This window comes from Prunus mume, linkage group LG6 (genome assembly GCF_029339155.1).
Source record: "Prunus mume cultivar Tortuosa linkage group LG6, ASM2933915v1, whole genome shotgun sequence".
Lineage (NCBI taxonomy): Eukaryota > Viridiplantae > Streptophyta > Magnoliopsida > Rosales > Rosaceae > Prunus > Prunus mume.
In genome coordinates this window covers 5,543,700-5,560,164 of record NC_142703.1, presented here as the reverse complement: position 1 = coordinate 5,560,164, position 16,465 = coordinate 5,543,700, and the positions used below count along the sequence as shown (strand labels likewise).

Below are 16,465 nucleotides of genomic sequence, written 5' to 3'. Positions count from 1 at the left end.
CAACTCTCTGATATGTGGATTGGCAACTAGGATTGAGACAACATTCTAAGTACTGAAACAGTCTCCAAGATGAAATAGCAGGAAAAAGAAACAACTGGTGTAAGGTCGTCTTCCTCCAAGCCACATAGTGGTTTTACACAAGGTATCATCAATCAAATCAAGTATATTCCGAAGCCTTACTTTTATCGGCTGCATGTATATCCCACACTATGGGTTTGAAGTTTGAACCAAATAAAGTTGACTTATGGCTAAATGAATGGAAACAGGAAAACAATACATTTGATTTGATGAGGTGCTACAAATGTGAATCTTCCCTGGAGAAGAGCAGAGCAAGCACAAGATGATTAGTCTTCCCTGGATCTTTTGCGGGGCAATCTTTCGTCATGTTCATGTGTTCTCTTGAGGATGGCACCTGGTGCAGGTGCACCTTCTGATGATTTGTGAGAGTCAATGTCATGGTTCACCAAAAAGGCCCCGCATTTCTTGATCCTCCTGAACCTTGGTCCCATGCCTTTCCTCTGTGAACCACAATAACATGCTTCGAAATCAATCAAAATTGGTCTCCTATAATACCAATGGGAAAGAGGAGCATAAGATACCCAAATGTGATCTGACACGAGATGGCCTACTTCAAAAATAGGCCCATAAACAGAGCCAAATGCGGAGGACGAACATAGAATTGTGAAAGAATTGAATTCATCAAGTAGGGCATTTTGCTCATCTGCAAAAACAGCACATAACACAATTCCCAACCTGTTCTTGCCTTTTAAATGCGAAGGTACCTTCAGCATTATCGAATCTCCCACTCTTTGATAATTGAACCATTTAGGAATCACATTTCCAGGAGTTACAATGTCTAGTTTGAATTGAAATCCCGGTACCTGTACAGTACCGTATATGAAGAACAATTATTATATATATATATATGTGTGTGTGTGTATAAAGTGTGTATAAAATAGAGAGAGAGATGCGTGCCTCAAGAAATTGCCTTAGATAGAGTGCCTCAAGGAATCGCCTTAGAATTGAAACTAGTATATTAATGCCGCCTACATTGTCAACCAAGCCAAAGCAATTGATAGAACTGAACCTACTCAGTAGAGTGAGATATGTGCTTAACTCTGATGCAACTGGTACTACTTTTAAGCAAGTACAGTCGTCTGCATTTATGCATAACCATCTGTTTGATGGAAGATCTGGCAATTCTTGAAGCCTTTCACACCTCTTCAGGTTAAGAAACCTAAGATTACAAAGCCGAGTAATGCCTGAAGGAAGGATAACAAAATTGTTACCACTAAGATTTAAATATCGTAGAGAGAACAAACAGCTAATACCATCGGGGATCGCTCCTTCATAAAGATTACAATCACTTAGATCTAATCTCTCCAAACAGCACAAACCATCTAGAGAAGGCAACACCACACCCCAAGGTTCAGGACTCTTTCTCCAGCATATGCCGAAACGAAGAACCTGCAATGGTTTTTTCTTTTTTCCGCCTGGCATCTGCAATGGTTGAGGTGATCCATAAAATGATGAGAAAGATTTTGAGATATTTCATAAGCAAGGTGGAAAAATTGATGAAGAGATTTTGTTACTACCTCATGACTTGGGAAACTCTCTACTCTTCCACAATGTCCCAAATTCAAAGTTTTAAGCCTTTTGAGAACTGAAATGGATGGGTGAATCTCAACTAAATTCGTACAACCCATAACGTTAAAGGTTTCAAGATTTGGAGTACCCGTGAAATCTGGGGTCCTGATGGGGTTTCTTGAGAAAGAAAGATCTAAAGATTTCAAGTTACCTATGTACTGCACAATACATGACAAAATGGTAGAGTAATTAGCTTTTTATTCAAAAATAACTAACATGATAATTTGTAAGATGACACGTGTTTTATATCTTACCTTTACTCCATTCCAAAGCTGAACAATTTCGCTATGAGGCAAGCTAAGTTTAGTAAGAAATTCCGGTTGGAAACTTGGTGGGAGAAATTTGGAAGGATAGCATCTCCATTCCAAAATTCTTATGGAATTAGGGAGAGTTTTGGGGCCTGGAGAAATGATCAAATTATCAAATTGGAGCACCTTTAGTTTGCTCATCTTAGAGAAGGCTTCAGGATTCCAGTGTACCTCTTCTACTTTAGGCAAGCATAAGACCATGGCTTCAATTGCTTCTGTTCCCTAATACATAAGAACAAAGGACTAGTGAATTCCATAATCAAGTTTTATACTGTGTTAAGAAGAAACTACAAAACTTCTTACTGTATTATTCGCGAGTACATGAAGAATGTCGTTGCGAAGCCATAACCGACTTCGTTGACCGATGTCATCATAAGATTCTTGACGAACAATTTCCCATGCCATTTCTTGCATCAAATCATGCATTTGCACTTTGTCGGTTCAAAACCATTTCCATACTCAATAGTTAAGATAGATTTCTCATGAAGAACTTGTATCCCAATACTTCCACAGAAGCCACGACTGTCTAGCATTTCAATTACTTGTCCCTTTTCCTTTCCCTTATGGAAACATGCAACATCAAGAAACATTCTCTTCTCCATCTCATCAAGTCCATCGTAACTTATTTTGAGAGTGTGGAAAATCGTTACATTAGGAACTTTCTCTAGTTTATCCAAGGCACTACTCCATTCATCGAGACTTCTTTTATATAAGTAAGACCCCAAAGTTTTAAGAGCCAATGGAAGGCCCCTGGAATATTGAATGAAACACTTAGACAGTTCCAGATATTGTTTTTCAGGTCTATATTTCTTGAAGGCGTTCCAACTAAATAGTTGAAGAGCTTTATTGTTATTTAATCCCTTGACCTTGTATGATTTCTCTATACCATGTTCAAGTAGCACTCGTTCATCTCTAGTTGTAACGATGATTCTGCTCCCTGTTCCAAACCACTCTTTCTTTCCGACCAACATTTCCAGTTGATTTAATTGATCCACATCATCAAGAATGAGAAGAACCTTTTTGTCACAGAAACAGTTCTTTATCATAGTGCTTCCACTATAAACATCCCAAATTTTTATGTTTTGTTTCTTCAATATATGGGACAGAAGTTGTTTTTGTAACTGGACTAAACCATTTTGACCATACTTTCTGACGTCTGCAAGAAAGTTGCTAACTTCAAAAGTGTGGGAAATTCTCTCATAAACTAGCCTAGAAATGGTTGTCTTGCCCATCCCACCCATCCCACAAATCCCTATATAGCGAACATCATTTGCCTCAAGATCTAAAAGCAAACGAAGTTCTAGCAGTGTAGAATCGGTTCCAACTAACTTTTCTATGGAACCTAATGACAAGGTGAATGAAGGTTGCAGTTTATTCCATACGTGTTTGAGAACATCTTTAATAAGTTCACTTTCACACCTACAAAGAAGATATGATCAGATGAATAACATCAGTCATAAGTATAAAATTTAGTTGGATCAAAAGCCAGACCTGAAAAGAAACATACACATTTATTGGTGTTGTAAAGACATGAGCCAGTTGTTCATTAATGCTTACTTATCCTTGGAATCCCACCTAGTGCGATTAGCCACATTTGTTAAAGCAGCCCTCCATTGTTTAACTTTTTCTATGTCTTCCCTAAGCTTTTCTTCATGCTTAATGAAGGCTTCCAAGAAAGTCCCCGTTTGATTTCGAACATGAGAGGGATCCACATGATAAAAAATGGGGAGAATTGTGTCTCTTGCTTTCATGCATTCAAGAATTTTTGTAAGTTCATCCAAGCACCATGAGGAAGAAGCATAGTTTGGCGAGAGAATGATGATGGCAAACCTTGATTGTTCGATTGCTGTCGAGAGTTCTTGAGAAATAGTGGTGCCTTTTTCAAGCTTTGAGTCGTCCTTGAATGTTTTAATTGATCGCCACTGCAACTCATGGTATAAATGGGATGTAAAACCATTGCGGGTGTCTTCACCTCTAAAACTCAAAAACACATCATACTTCCATTGAGTAGCTGATTCAGTTGAAGGAAAAGATGGCAACGCCATCACTTGGTACGTGGATGGTTGGTTCCAAGAAATTCGCTGCAAAGGATAAATGCCTATAGTTAAATTGCAATTTTCCAAATCTAACCTCTAAACACTTGAGATACAAACAAGATGATAAGATAAATGGCTTTGATAATGAAAACAGAATTATCATACGTAACTGCCAATAGAAGAACATTTATACAACATACGTATGGCAATTTTTTTGTGTGCAAATTGCAATTTTTTTGCCAGACTATAGATATAGGCTTTTTATCACAAATGGTCCATGAAGTTTGTGAAATTATCACATTTCGTCCCAAATATTTTTTTGTAACACTAATGGTCCTTCAGGTTAGCCTCCATATATCAAAATGGTCATTGCCGTTAGCTTCAGTCAAATTTTTTGTTAAATTGATGACGTGGCACATGTGTGGAGCTCACGCATCCAATGATATAGAGATTTTTCGTGCTCAACACATGTGCTACGTCACAAAAAAACAACCTCATGGACCATTTTGTGATAAAAAGCCATAGATATATCATTGATAAAAGCCGAAAGACTTGATTATAATAGCCACAAAGGCAACCAATCAATCTACCCATACTCCAATACAAGTTTCAATGGGATACAAAAGATAATCGCTGCTATTGTACTCCCTATATACAAAAGAGAGTCCAAAGAAAAAAGAGAACAAGGAAGTGAAGAAGCCTTACCGAAATAATGAACTTACTGAGGAGCCTTACCAAACTAAAAATAATTAAAGGGTAGCGGTCCAACGATATCCTTCCGACAGAACCGTGCAGCAAACAACAAGCTAGGACGGCGAGAGGATGTTACAGCTTGAGACCTTGGGTTTCATGGTGGTGTGTGTTCTACTATTTCTGCGAGATAGCAGCTCTTGGAGAGGAAGCTCAAGTGAGATTACTCTTGAGCTACGCAGAAAGTGAAGATTAGGTGAGGACAGAGTGACACGGAAAGTGACATGAAAAAAGTAGGAGATGGGCACGGTTAGAACACAGTAATTAAAATAATAATAATATATATAATTAAAAAAAATGCATGCTCAATAAAATAAGAAACATTACTTTTGTTGGGCAGTGCATTTGACAAAAACGCATCCGAACCCCCTTTCTCTTCTTCTCTCCCTTTTCCTCTCTCTTTCTCTTTCTTTATTCTTTTTCTTTTTCCTCTTTTTCTATCTTTCTCTTTCTTTATTCTTTTTCCTTTTCCATCTTCTTCCTCTCTTCCTCTTTTCTTTCTTCTTCTCTCTCTCTCTCTCTCTCTCTCTCTCTCATTTTTCCTTCTTCTTCTTCTTCTTCTTCTCTCCCTCTCCCTTTCCCTAATTTTTTTTTCAAGCAGTGTCTTGACTATGAGTTGACCCATGTCTTGACCATGGACACGGCTTTGACTGGTGGACACGCGTGTCCAGGCGTATTCGAGGAGTGTCCGACACTCTGACACGACAGCTAGGCAACGTGTCAGTACAACGTAGCCTCTAGTGAGTGCGCATTCCGTATTTTACCATCATGGAGAAGTGCCCGCAACGGATGTGCAAATAAATAGAAATGAACATATTATGAAAAACTTAAAAATGTAAGAGTTTTGAAAGGCCAATGGGTTTTAGCCAGTGGATAAAAGGGAATTGACTTGCAAATAAGAGATTTCAAGTTCGAACTCCATGACATCTTGATTGTGTATGAGAAATCTCATCCCCCTATAGTTTAGATTATCGCTTGTATTAAAAAGAAAAAGCGTTTGGCAGGCCCAACAAACAGAAAAATATAAGAATTTGACCTAACAAACAGAAAGAGGCCCATAAATTTTGATGAGTAATGGCCCATACATTCACCATAATAAAAAATCCAGTAAGAAAATGTGATAAATGTCTTTAGCCCAAAATACACCCCACTTCCAATTTCCCACATGCTACCTACTCTGTTTGTTCAGCCAAACCGACATCCTCCTACTCTCATTTTCCATGGCGCTCGCTCTCTCATCTGAAATTCTGAATAGGGAATAAAGCTCACCTCCGGAGAGAGAAAATTGAGTGAGCCAGCCATGGATAACAGACTCTCAGCTTCTCTAGGCCTCCCCTCACCCAATCAAAACCATTACCACCACCACCTCCATTCCCAAACCTCCAATGACTTCCATAGCCTCTTCACCCATTTCATCACCCCAAATTCCCAATCTACCCTCACCCCAACCCAAAACCACATCCCATTCTTTGCCTCCACCACCTCCACAACCACCTCCCCCGCCCCAAATTGGTTTTCCAATTCCCGACCCAAGACCCGGCCCAAGACCCAGATTTTACTGAAGAACCTCACGGTGTTCGAGCGCGCCCTCATCGGCGCAGGCGGCGGAGGAATCGCCGGAGCCTTCACCTACTTCTGCCTCCACCCTCTGGACACCATCAAGACGAAGCTCCAGACCAAAGGCGCCTCAGACATTTACGCAAACGCCTTCGACGCAGTCCTCAAGACCTTCCAGACCAAGGGCATCTCGGGATTTTACAGCGGCATATCCGCCGTCATCGTCGGCTCCACCGGCTCCTCCGCCATCTACTTCGGCACCTGCGAGCTGGGTAAGTCGGTGCTCTCCAAATTACCCAACTACCCTCCCGTTCTTATCCCTCCCACGGCCGGAGCCATGGGCAATATTGTATCTTCCGCAATTATGGTCCCGAAGGAGCTCATCACGCAGAGAATGCAAGCCGGGGCCAAAGGGAGGTCGTGGCAGGTGCTGTTGAAGATCCTGGAAAATGACGGCGTCTTGGGTCTGTACGCAGGGTACTCTGCGACATTACTGAGGAACTTGCCTGCGGGTGTCTTGAGCTATTCTTCGTTCGAGTATTTGAAATCTGCGGTTCTGAGCAAGACGAAGCAAACCCATTTGGAGCCGCTACAGAGCGTGATCTGTGGGGCATTGGCCGGTGCAATATCGGCCTCCATTACGACTCCGCTTGATGTGGTAAAGACGAGGCTGATGACTGGTGCTGCAAAGAGTGGGGTTTCGGGGACGGTGAAGCAGATTTTAATGGAGGAAGGGTGGGTGGGTTTGACGAGAGGAGTTGGGCCCAGAGTTCTTCACAGCGCTTGCTTTTCTGCTTTGGGTTACTTTGCGTTCGAGACTGCCAGGCTTGCCATTTTGAATCAGTATATTAAGAGGAAGGAGCTGCAAATGCAAGAATTGGCTGTTGATGTTGGTGTTGCTTCCTCCACTTAATTTCATGGTTTAATTTTGGTTCTTCTCTTAATCTCACTTTTTTCAATTTGTGTTGCAATTTTTTGTTGGTATAATTAATTGCCTAAGAGTAATGAAAAGAAGACTGAGTAGAAACCATTTCAAATTTCAATACCTTATAATGTAATATGTTCCTTCTTTCCCAGAATAATAAAGTTAATGCCTAGTAATATGCTTACTTAAATTACTTTGTATATTCATGAGATGCAGGTTTCTGTCCCATAAAGTAGTATCTGTGTTGCTACAACTCCATGTTTTTTTCCTAGCAAGAAAGAGAGGGAAAATGATTATCATGCTGTAGGATTGAAGGCACAATCAATAAGAAGCACCTTATTGGAGGGAAAATGGAGAACTGAGTTACCTAATTGTGTTTAACATAGCATTCCAAGGTACAATTTAACCATCCACAGTGAAAATTGAGGTAAAATTAACTGTCTTTTGCTTTCTAAACCGTATACTTAAGGCACGAAAAACTTTTAGTGGCCTGATTCTGGATGATGGGTCTGTATCTTGAATTTCTGATGCAAGTCATAATACAAAGGAGCTATAAAGTTTTGTAGGACTTTATTCTGAATGCTTCTTGCTGCAATGGAAGCTTGGGTGTTTTTGATTGGTTTATTGTACTACTAACTTTGTTCACTGTTAGACCGCAAATTGTTGCCTTGAAGGCATAAGTCAAAGGCCCCAGGACAATCTGGTATGAAATCTTTACTGTTAGTATGAGCATTGCTCTTCATCCTACCCCAAAACTCACTGCAGCATGAGAATTGACACTTGTCAACATAACTTTTTTGGTTCCTGGTGTCTCAGCGTGGATATACAAATGAACTTTTCTCTGTCAGTTCTTAGTGAAGAGATGATAAATGACAAAGAGCCATTGTGATTACTGTGATGCTTACATGTATGTAGATGCAAATTGGAGATTCCATTGCCAAATTTAATGCTCCACAGCCGCACACAGCGGAATTAGAAATATTTGTGCATTCGCTGCAGCAAACATGCAAATAAGCAAGTAGATTATGTTATGGCATGTTTATTTTCCTGCAATGGGAATTAGAATGGTAGGAAGGAAGGGGAGCCATTTCCATTCAAGTTTACTGATTTTTACATCATTTTGTATATTTGGGCCCAAATGCCCAATGACAGAAAACTAACCAGCCATTATTAATTTGGACCACAAAATCAGATTCACTTTAGCTTCAATCTTAATGGAATTGCTGACAAAGTTCCAAGCAAATTGTAAACCATGATAATAAACCATGAGAATTCCCAGCACAAAATTATTTTTGTTTAATATAAGGTTTTATCGCAGGTTAGTATACACGATTTCAGTTATATTATTTGTAAGATTTGCAGCCATTTCGTTTGCTTGTTCGCGTTGGTGCCTCGACGAACTTTCGAAGATTTTTGAATACATGGCAGTCGGACACAATTTTTCCAATTACCCAATCGGGCCATGTTACATTTTTGATATACTGAAATTGAGATACATTTTTGTTGATTTTAAATTTTATTATGGGACATGAAGATATAAAGAAGACAGACCGTCGGCTCCTTGCAATTCAAGAAAGTGAAGCTCCTGATCAGCTTGCAAGGTGGAGACTGATGAGTCATATTTGAACGGCATAGGTGCTTTGCTGTAGGCATCCACAATGTTTCCGTTGCCAATGCCATGCTTGGGTTGGGGTTCTGAAAAAAATTTGTACAGAGGAAAAAGTACCGACTGTAAATATAGTGAGTCTTTAGTCTAAATTATAAGGAGAGGGTGTTTTATCACACACACATGCGGATGTGGGTTCGAGCTTAAAACTGCTGATATGCGACTGCATGTGATGCCCTTTTTCACTATGCTAGACCCCTATTGGCAATGATCTTACTTTATTAGCTGGTTTTGTCTCTTGTTTTTGCATTTGTATTTTGTTTGGTTGGTTTCATATCTCAACCCATTTTCCCCGGAGTTGGCCTGTCTGTGGCTGGACTCTGAAATGCGCATCGTCTTCCTTGGCTCTTCTCTTCTAGTCCGGTATTGTTTAAAAACCGGTCTGACTCTAAGTTTGAGAATTGGCTTGTTGAATTTTGGAAAGATCGAATTTGGTCAGATAAATCATCATACTCACCATAATAATAATTTTGAAACATTTTTACTTGAAAGGTGGAAAAAATGGACTAAAGATGGGCTATCAGAAATTACATTGGAATATGAAACTGATAACTTTGTGAGCAGGTGGGTTGTGTTTTCTGGGAGGATCCTCTGAAGAATAGTGTTGGAAATTGAAAAGTACTGGACCTGAAGATACAAATAACAACAAAAAAATGTATGTTGATGGTCAAGCTTATCTTGCTGCAGATGTGGTCTGGTACCTCAAACTATTGAAGGACAGAAGACGGGGAACTGTTTTGCATTGTATCTGCATAATTACACCAATATGTATGATGTATCAATCTGTTTGATGTTTGGAATCTCATCATGATTCAATCTCATTAAAAACCTATCCAAGTTTTTATGTGCAATATGTGCAAACTTATTTCTGTACACTTGTCATACTGTATAAATTATGGTGCTATATCAGTTCCTTTCAGCTTCTTGTTTAAAATAGTCCTTATTATTTTGTATTATTATATTAAATTTTGGAACAATATTAGAAGTTCATTATTGTAGTACGTGTATAGAGCTTGTAGCTAAAATGATTAGAGAATTTACCTTGAATCCGAGGTCCTAGGTTTTATTCCTCCTTGCACCAATATCACTTGTATTAAAAGGTAAATGTAGCATGTCCCACCCTTTAAACAGTAGGTATGCAAAACATCAGTGGTTGATTGTAGACTTTCTAAACCAGAAAGGTTTTTCACAAAAGCAAATTTTTTATTTTCATTTTTTGCTAGGATATTCATAAAAACACATGTTTTATTACCTTTTTATTTTCTTCTTTCTTAAAAAAAAAAAACAGAGATCATTGTAAGAAACCCATCGTACAACCCAAAACGCACCGTCTCATTAACACAGCCTCGTCTTTTACCAAAATTTCCATCCAGCGTCTCTCTCTCTCTGACTCACCACTCAACTCCAGTCTCCATCGCGCCACCTTCTTCCCAATCTTCCCAAATTCTTTTCCCTTTTTCATTTCTGTTTCCTCCGACTCTCTCGCCATTTCATCACCAAGGTAAACAACTTCTTTCCCAAATTCTTTCAACGTTTATTCTCTTCTTCGAATTTCAATCTTTTTTTATATTTTGATTTTGGGGTTTTTCATATTTTCTCTGCTGCGGGTTCTTCTCTTCAGGGTTTTACTTCATCCCAAAACCCTACTTCAAGGCTCAACTATGGCAGGCCAGTAATTGGCAGACACACCCATAACGTACACCGTGTTGTCGCCTTCTAATATTTGTCGACTTCCACACCCGGCTGCTCAGTAATCAAATTGAAGGTGAGTTTTTGCTGTGCTTCTGTTTGTTTCAGCGGAAAACAATTTCTGAAATCTATTTGTTTGAGTTTTTTTCTTTTCTTTCTTCGTTTTGGTTTCTTAAAGGTTTAGGAGATGGCTGGTGTTCGGGAAATAACGGCTGCTGCTGAATTCTTACAAGTAATTATCTTCATTGCCTCTAGTTTGATTATTAAGAAATGGTAGCAGTTTATTAAAAATTCTTGATTGAAATGTAACCTTGTTTTTTTTTCCTGGGGGTTTTCTTTCCAGGGTACCAATAGGCAGAGCCTGTTTTTGCATAGAAATTCTTTTAGAGGAAGAAGCCATGTGCTTTGGGGCACGGTTCAAGGTCGAAGTTCAGAATTGGGTTTTGCTAATAGGAGAGGTGTTTCATTGAGGTGTCGTGCTCAAGAAAAGCCCAGAGCTGTTGTTTCTGGTGGTGTGAGCAGTTTGGTAGATGAGCAATCAAGCTTGGTTGAGAAGCCTGCTGCGGAAGTTATTCATTTTTATCGGGTCCTGCTTATGCAGGAGAGTGCTTCATCTGAGCTTCTCAAGACAGTTCAGACAAAAATTTCAAATCAGATAGTTGGTTTGAAAACTGAGCAGTGTTTCAACATTGGGCTCGATTCACAGCTTTCTAGTGACAAGCTTCCGGTTCTTAAGTGGCTTCTTCAGGAGACTTTTGAGCCCGAGAATTTGGGGACTGAGAGCTTTCTTGAAAAGAAAAGGCAGGAAGGACTGAATACAGTCATTGTTGAGGTTGGGCCTCGGTTGTCATTTACAACAGCCTGGTCTTCCAATGCTGTCTCAATTTGTCGAGCATGTGGATTGATAGAGGTGGCTCGTTTGGAACGGTCAAGGAGGTACTTGTTGTTCAGTAAGGGAACACTACAAGATCATCAAATTAGTGAGTTTGCTGCAATGGTTCATGATCGGATGACTGAGTGTGTGTATACTCAGAAGCTTGTTTCATTTGAAACGAGTGTAGTTTTGGACAAAGTTCATCATGTACCTGTCATGGAGAGCGGTCGGAAGGCATTGGAGGAGATAAATCAGGAAATGGGTTTAGCATTTGATGAGCAAGATCTCCAATACTACACTAGGCTATTCAGGGACGAAATCAAGCGGAATCCAACAACAGTTGAACTGTTTGATATTGCACAATCCAACAGTGAGCATAGCAGACACTGGTTTTTTACTGGTAAAATTCTTATAGATGGACAACCTATGGATAGAACTCTAATGCAGATTGTGAAGAGCACTTTGCAGGCAAACCCAAACAATTCTGTGATTGGGTTCAAGGATAACTCAAGTGCAATCAAGGGCTTTCTGATGAAACAAATGCGACCAGTTCAGCCAGGTTCAACATGTCCATTGAACATAGCTACTCGGGACCTTGATATTTTATTTACTGCCGAGACACATAATTTCCCATGTGCTGTAGCCCCTTACCCTGGTGCAGAGACAGGTGCAGGGGGTCGAATTAGGGATACCCATGCAACTGGAAGAGGGTCTTTTGTTGTAGCATCTACAGCTGGTTATTGTGTTGGGAATCTCAATATGGAGGGCTCTTATGCACCTTGGGAAGATCCATCTTTTACATATCCATCAAATTTGGCTTCACCTCTGCAGATACTCATAGATGCTAGCAATGGTGCATCGGACTATGGAAACAAATTTGGTGAGCCCTTGATTCAGGGCTACACTAGGACATTTGGAATGAGACTCCCAAGTGGTGATAGACGAGAATGGTTGAAGCCAATCATGTTTAGTGGGGGCATTGGGCAGATTGATCACACCCATATATCAAAGGGAGAGCCTGACATTGGAATGTTGGTTGTAAAGATTGGAGGCCCTGCTTATCGGATTGGAATGGGGGGTGGGGCTGCATCAAGCATGGTTAGTGGCCAAAATGATGTGGAGCTTGATTTCAATGCTGTACAGCGTGGAGATGCGGAGATGGCACAAAAACTTTATCGTGTGGTTCGTGCCTGCATAGAGATGGGGGAGGATAACCCAATCATTAGCATTCATGATCAGGGAGCTGGTGGAAACTGCAACGTTGTTAAGGAAATTATATACCCAAAGGGTGGCCAGATTGATATCCGGGCAATTGTGGTTGGTGATCACACAATGTCTGTCTTGGAGATATGGGGCGCAGAATATCAGGAGCAAGATGCAATCTTGGTGAAGCCTGAAAGCCGCAGCCTCTTGCAATCAATATGTGAAAGAGAAAGGGTTTCTATGGCTGTAATTGGAACAATAAATGGTGAGGGGCGTGTTGTTTTAATTGATAGCGTAGCCATTCAGAAGTGTCAATCCAGTGGACTCCCTCCCCCTCCCCCTGCAGTCGATTTGGAGCTTGAGAAAGTACTTGGTGATATGCCACAAAAAAGTTTTGAATTCCACCGGATGGCAGATGCACGAGAGCCACTTGATATTGCACCTGGAGTCACAGTGATGGATTCTCTTAAGAGGGTGTTGAGACTTCCATCTGTTTGTTCAAAGCGCTTCTTGACATCAAAAGTAGACAGGTGTGTTACAGGTCTTGTAGCACAGCAGCAAACTGTTGGCCCCCTGCAAATTCCACTTTCTGATGTTGCTGTAATCGCTCAGACTTTTACTGACTTGACTGGAGGTGCATGTGCCATTGGGGAGCAGCCAATTAAAGGTTTGCTGGATCCAAAAGCAATGGCGAGATTGGCTGTTGGAGAAGCACTGACAAATCTTGTTTGGGCAAAGGTCACTTCTCTATCTGATGTTAAAGCAAGTGGAAATTGGATGTATGCGGCCAAGCTTGATGGGGAAGGAGCAGCTATGTATGATGCTGCTATAGCTCTATCAGATGCTATGATTGAACTTGGCATTGCTATTGATGGCGGGAAGGACAGTCTTTCCATGGCAGCTCATGTTGCAGGTGAGGTTATTAAGGCTCCTGGCAATCTTGTAATGAGTGTATATTGTACTTGTCCTGACATAACAAAAACAGTAACCCCCGATTTAAAGCTCGGGGATGATGGCGTGCTGCTTCACATTGATTTGGCAAAGGGAAAGCGGAGGTTAGGTGGGTCTGCTCTTGCTCAGGTTTTTGACCAAATTGGGAATGAATGTCCTGACATTGAGGATGTTCGTTATCTTAAGCGAGTTTTTGAAGGAATTCAGGTCCTTCTTGCTGACCAATTGATCTCTGCTGGTCATGATATTAGTGATGGTGGGCTATTGGTCTGTGCCCTTGAAATGGCATTTTCTGGGAATCGTGGCATTACCTTGGACTTGACTTCACATGGGAAGGGCCTATTCCAAACACTTTTTGCTGAAGAACTTGGTCTGATTATCGAGGTAAGCAGGGAAAACTTGGATTTGGTAATGGAAAAACTAAGCAGTGAAAGTATTTCTGCTGAGATCCTTGGACAAGTTAGTGCCACACCCTCAATAGAATTAAAGGTCGATGGGGTAACACATTTGAATGGGAGTACTTCTTCACTGAGGGACTTGTGGGAGGAAACTAGTTTTCAGCTGGAAAAATTTCAAAGATTGGCTTCTTGTGTGGATCTAGAGAAAGAAGGGTTGAAAGATAGGCATGAGCCTTCATGGGAATTGTCTTTCACTCCCTCTTTCACAGATGAAAAGTATATGAGCATTGCATGCAAACCCAAAGTGGCTGTAATTCGAGAAGAAGGCAGCAATGGGGACAGAGAAATGGCTGCAGCATTTTATGCTGCTGGTTTTGAACCATGGGATGTTACAATGTCAGACCTTCTTAATGGATCCATATCACTGCATGAATTCTGTGGAATTGTGTTTGTTGGAGGTTTTAGCTACGCTGATGTGCTCGATTCTGCAAAGGGTTGGTCTGCTTCCATTCGATTTAATCAGCCCCTTCTAAATCAATTTCAGGAGTTTTACAAGCGACCAGACACTTTTAGTCTTGGTGTTTGCAATGGCTGTCAGCTTATGGCTCTTTTGGGGTGGGTTCCAGGTCCTCAAGTTGGTGGAGTGTTAGGTGGTGGTGGCGACCCTTCACAACCCAGGTTCATTCACAATGAGTCGGGACGGTTTGAATGCCGGTTCACCAGTGTGACAATAAAGGACTCGCCAGCTATAATGTTTAGAGGAATGGAGGGCAGTACATTAGGTGTGTGGGCTGCCCATGGTGAGGGAAGAGCATATTTCCCTGATGACGGTGTTCTTGATCGTGTGCTACACTCAAAGTTGGCACCAGTAAGATATTGTGATGATGATGGTAACGAGACAGAACTTTACCCTTTCAACCTCAATGGCTCTCCCTTGGGAGTCGCGGCAATTTGTTCTCCAGATGGGAGGCATCTTGCGATGATGCCTCATCCAGAGCGTTGCTTCTTAATGTGGCAATTCCCATGGTATCCCCAGCAGTGGGATGTGGACAAGAAAGGCCCTAGCCCATGGTTGCGGATGTTCCAGAATGCCAGAGAGTGGTGTTCTTAAGAAAAAGTGTTTCTTTCCGTACAAGAATGGTTAGTATTTCAGTGTGCATGAGAGTTCTGCTTTATTTTAATTTTTCTGTTACATGAGAGTTCTGTTTTATTTTTTTCGGTTACATGGAGCTCTGCATTTATTGTATTACGAATCCGTACTTACTGTGCCTAGCTTTACTGGTTGAACGAATGTCTGATTACCATTTGCCTTTGAATTTACCCTTGATCACTCTGTTTTGTAGCTTCTGGACCTGTGTTTAGTGTTCACTATAAAGATGGCATGTCTCTAAGAGATGAAAAGCTATTTGACAATTATCACTAATATTTTTACCCAAAAAAATTATCACTAATATAGTATATTCTTGACTGGTGTTTGGCTTTAAAGGAATGTACAGCAATTGAATACATTCATTCCTATTGAAAGGCCATTCCATTGTTCAGATAGTATTTGACTAAATTGGCTACACTGGTCTATTCCATAACATAGGCGAATCCGCATCATTATGCAAATGGGAATTATAGTGTCTCCTGGGGTTAATGGTGACTTGGCTGCTAAGTTAACACTTGGCCTTATTGATATTAATTGCCTGTCCTAAACTAAACGAGCTTTTATGTTATCTGAGTAGAGAATGTTCTGAATTTTCAGGTTCTTTCTGTAATTGTCATCTGCCAGAAAGCATTCAAATTACTGCAGTCAGACATTTCCTGACCATCCAGCACATCATGTGTTCTCGTATGCATGAGGGCGCTTTACATTTGTGTTACTGACATGAACATGAATTTTGTTCCCTTTATCATTGTGGTACTACAGATGAGGATGATGATGACTGATCTGAATCTATTGCATCATCTGCAACAGCAGGAAGTGAGGATCAAAACATCTTATGACAGTACTGAATGGAGATGTAACCCGAAGTAAACGCAGAGTGAGTTTGGCAATTGTGTTAGTGTCTATTCTAAATATATAAGTACACAAGTCTCAGTTAAACTCTCTGAGCATTGTGAATCTCAGATGATAGTAAGTATAGGGAGGATTTGTTGCGATTTTGTTTGCTTTCAGAATTTACAAGTTTGCTTCAACTTATATCCTAACTTGCATTGAAAAAACATCAATTTGTTACATGATTCTTTTCGTTACATATAAAGGGATTGAACCTTAACCCATCATAATTCTAATCTTAATCCAAGATAAATTCGTGTTTAGAATTTTGAGTGAAAAGTTTTTATTTTTAAAAGGCTGTTCATTGATGCTATTTGGTTCAAGATAAATTACAGCGTGTTTAGAATTTTGAGTGAAAATGTGTCAGTGTATAAGATGTTGCAAATTCCTGACATTGCCTTATAGTGCTAAATTTTTTGA

The 16,465-nt window shown here is 40.4% G+C and overlaps 2 protein-coding genes and 1 pseudogene across 5 annotated transcripts; 2 read left to right on the top strand and 1 right to left on the bottom strand.

Moving 5' to 3' along the window:
* Positions 1 to 75: 75 nt before the first annotated feature.
* On the bottom strand, positions 76 to 5,222 carry LOC103336397 (disease resistance protein Roq1-like; annotated as a pseudogene). Its single transcript, XR_016127717.1, has 8 exons — positions 5,069 to 5,222; positions 4,697 to 4,915; positions 3,513 to 4,036; positions 2,259 to 3,374; positions 1,902 to 2,177; positions 1,596 to 1,805; positions 1,398 to 1,500; positions 76 to 1,262 (listed from the first exon to the last, which is right to left on the bottom strand). The product of XR_016127717.1 is annotated as a disease resistance protein Roq1-like (transcript).
* A 671-nt stretch (positions 5,223 to 5,893) lies between these two features.
* MFL1 (Mitochondrial substrate carrier family protein) lies at positions 5,894 to 8,486 on the top strand. Of its 2 annotated transcripts, XR_016127718.1 has the most exons (4): positions 5,894 to 7,218; positions 7,440 to 7,618; positions 7,876 to 7,926; positions 8,040 to 8,486. XR_016127718.1 is itself a non-coding variant. In XM_008239401.3 (2 exons), exon 1 carries the CDS (start codon positions 6,042 to 6,044, stop codon positions 7,209 to 7,211), a length of 1,170 nt encoding a protein of 389 aa, XP_008237623.2. In that variant the 5' UTR covers positions 5,894 to 6,041; the 3' UTR covers positions 7,212 to 7,218; positions 7,440 to 7,796. The 2 variants fall into 2 exon arrangements, 1 of the variants encoding a protein (XP_008237623.2); XM_008239401.3 differs by lacking the exons at positions 7,876 to 7,926; positions 8,040 to 8,486 and having other exon boundaries at positions 7,440 to 7,796.
* A 1,746-nt stretch (positions 8,487 to 10,232) lies between these two features.
* LOC103336360 (putative phosphoribosylformylglycinamidine synthase, chloroplastic/mitochondrial) lies at positions 10,233 to 16,189 on the top strand. Of its 2 annotated transcripts, none has more exons than XM_089053867.1 (5): positions 10,233 to 10,390; positions 10,511 to 10,654; positions 10,757 to 10,810; positions 10,922 to 15,144; positions 15,917 to 16,189. In XM_089053867.1, the coding sequence occupies exons 3-4, from the start codon at positions 10,766 to 10,768 to the stop codon at positions 15,113 to 15,115; spliced, it is 4,239 nt and encodes a 1,412-aa protein (XP_088909993.1). In that variant the 5' UTR covers positions 10,233 to 10,390; positions 10,511 to 10,654; positions 10,757 to 10,765; the 3' UTR covers positions 15,116 to 15,144; positions 15,917 to 16,189. The 2 variants fall into 2 exon arrangements, with proteins under 2 accessions (XP_088909993.1, XP_016650858.2); XM_016795372.2 differs by having other exon boundaries at positions 15,752 to 16,189.
* The last annotated feature ends 276 nt before the right edge of the window (positions 16,190 to 16,465 follow it).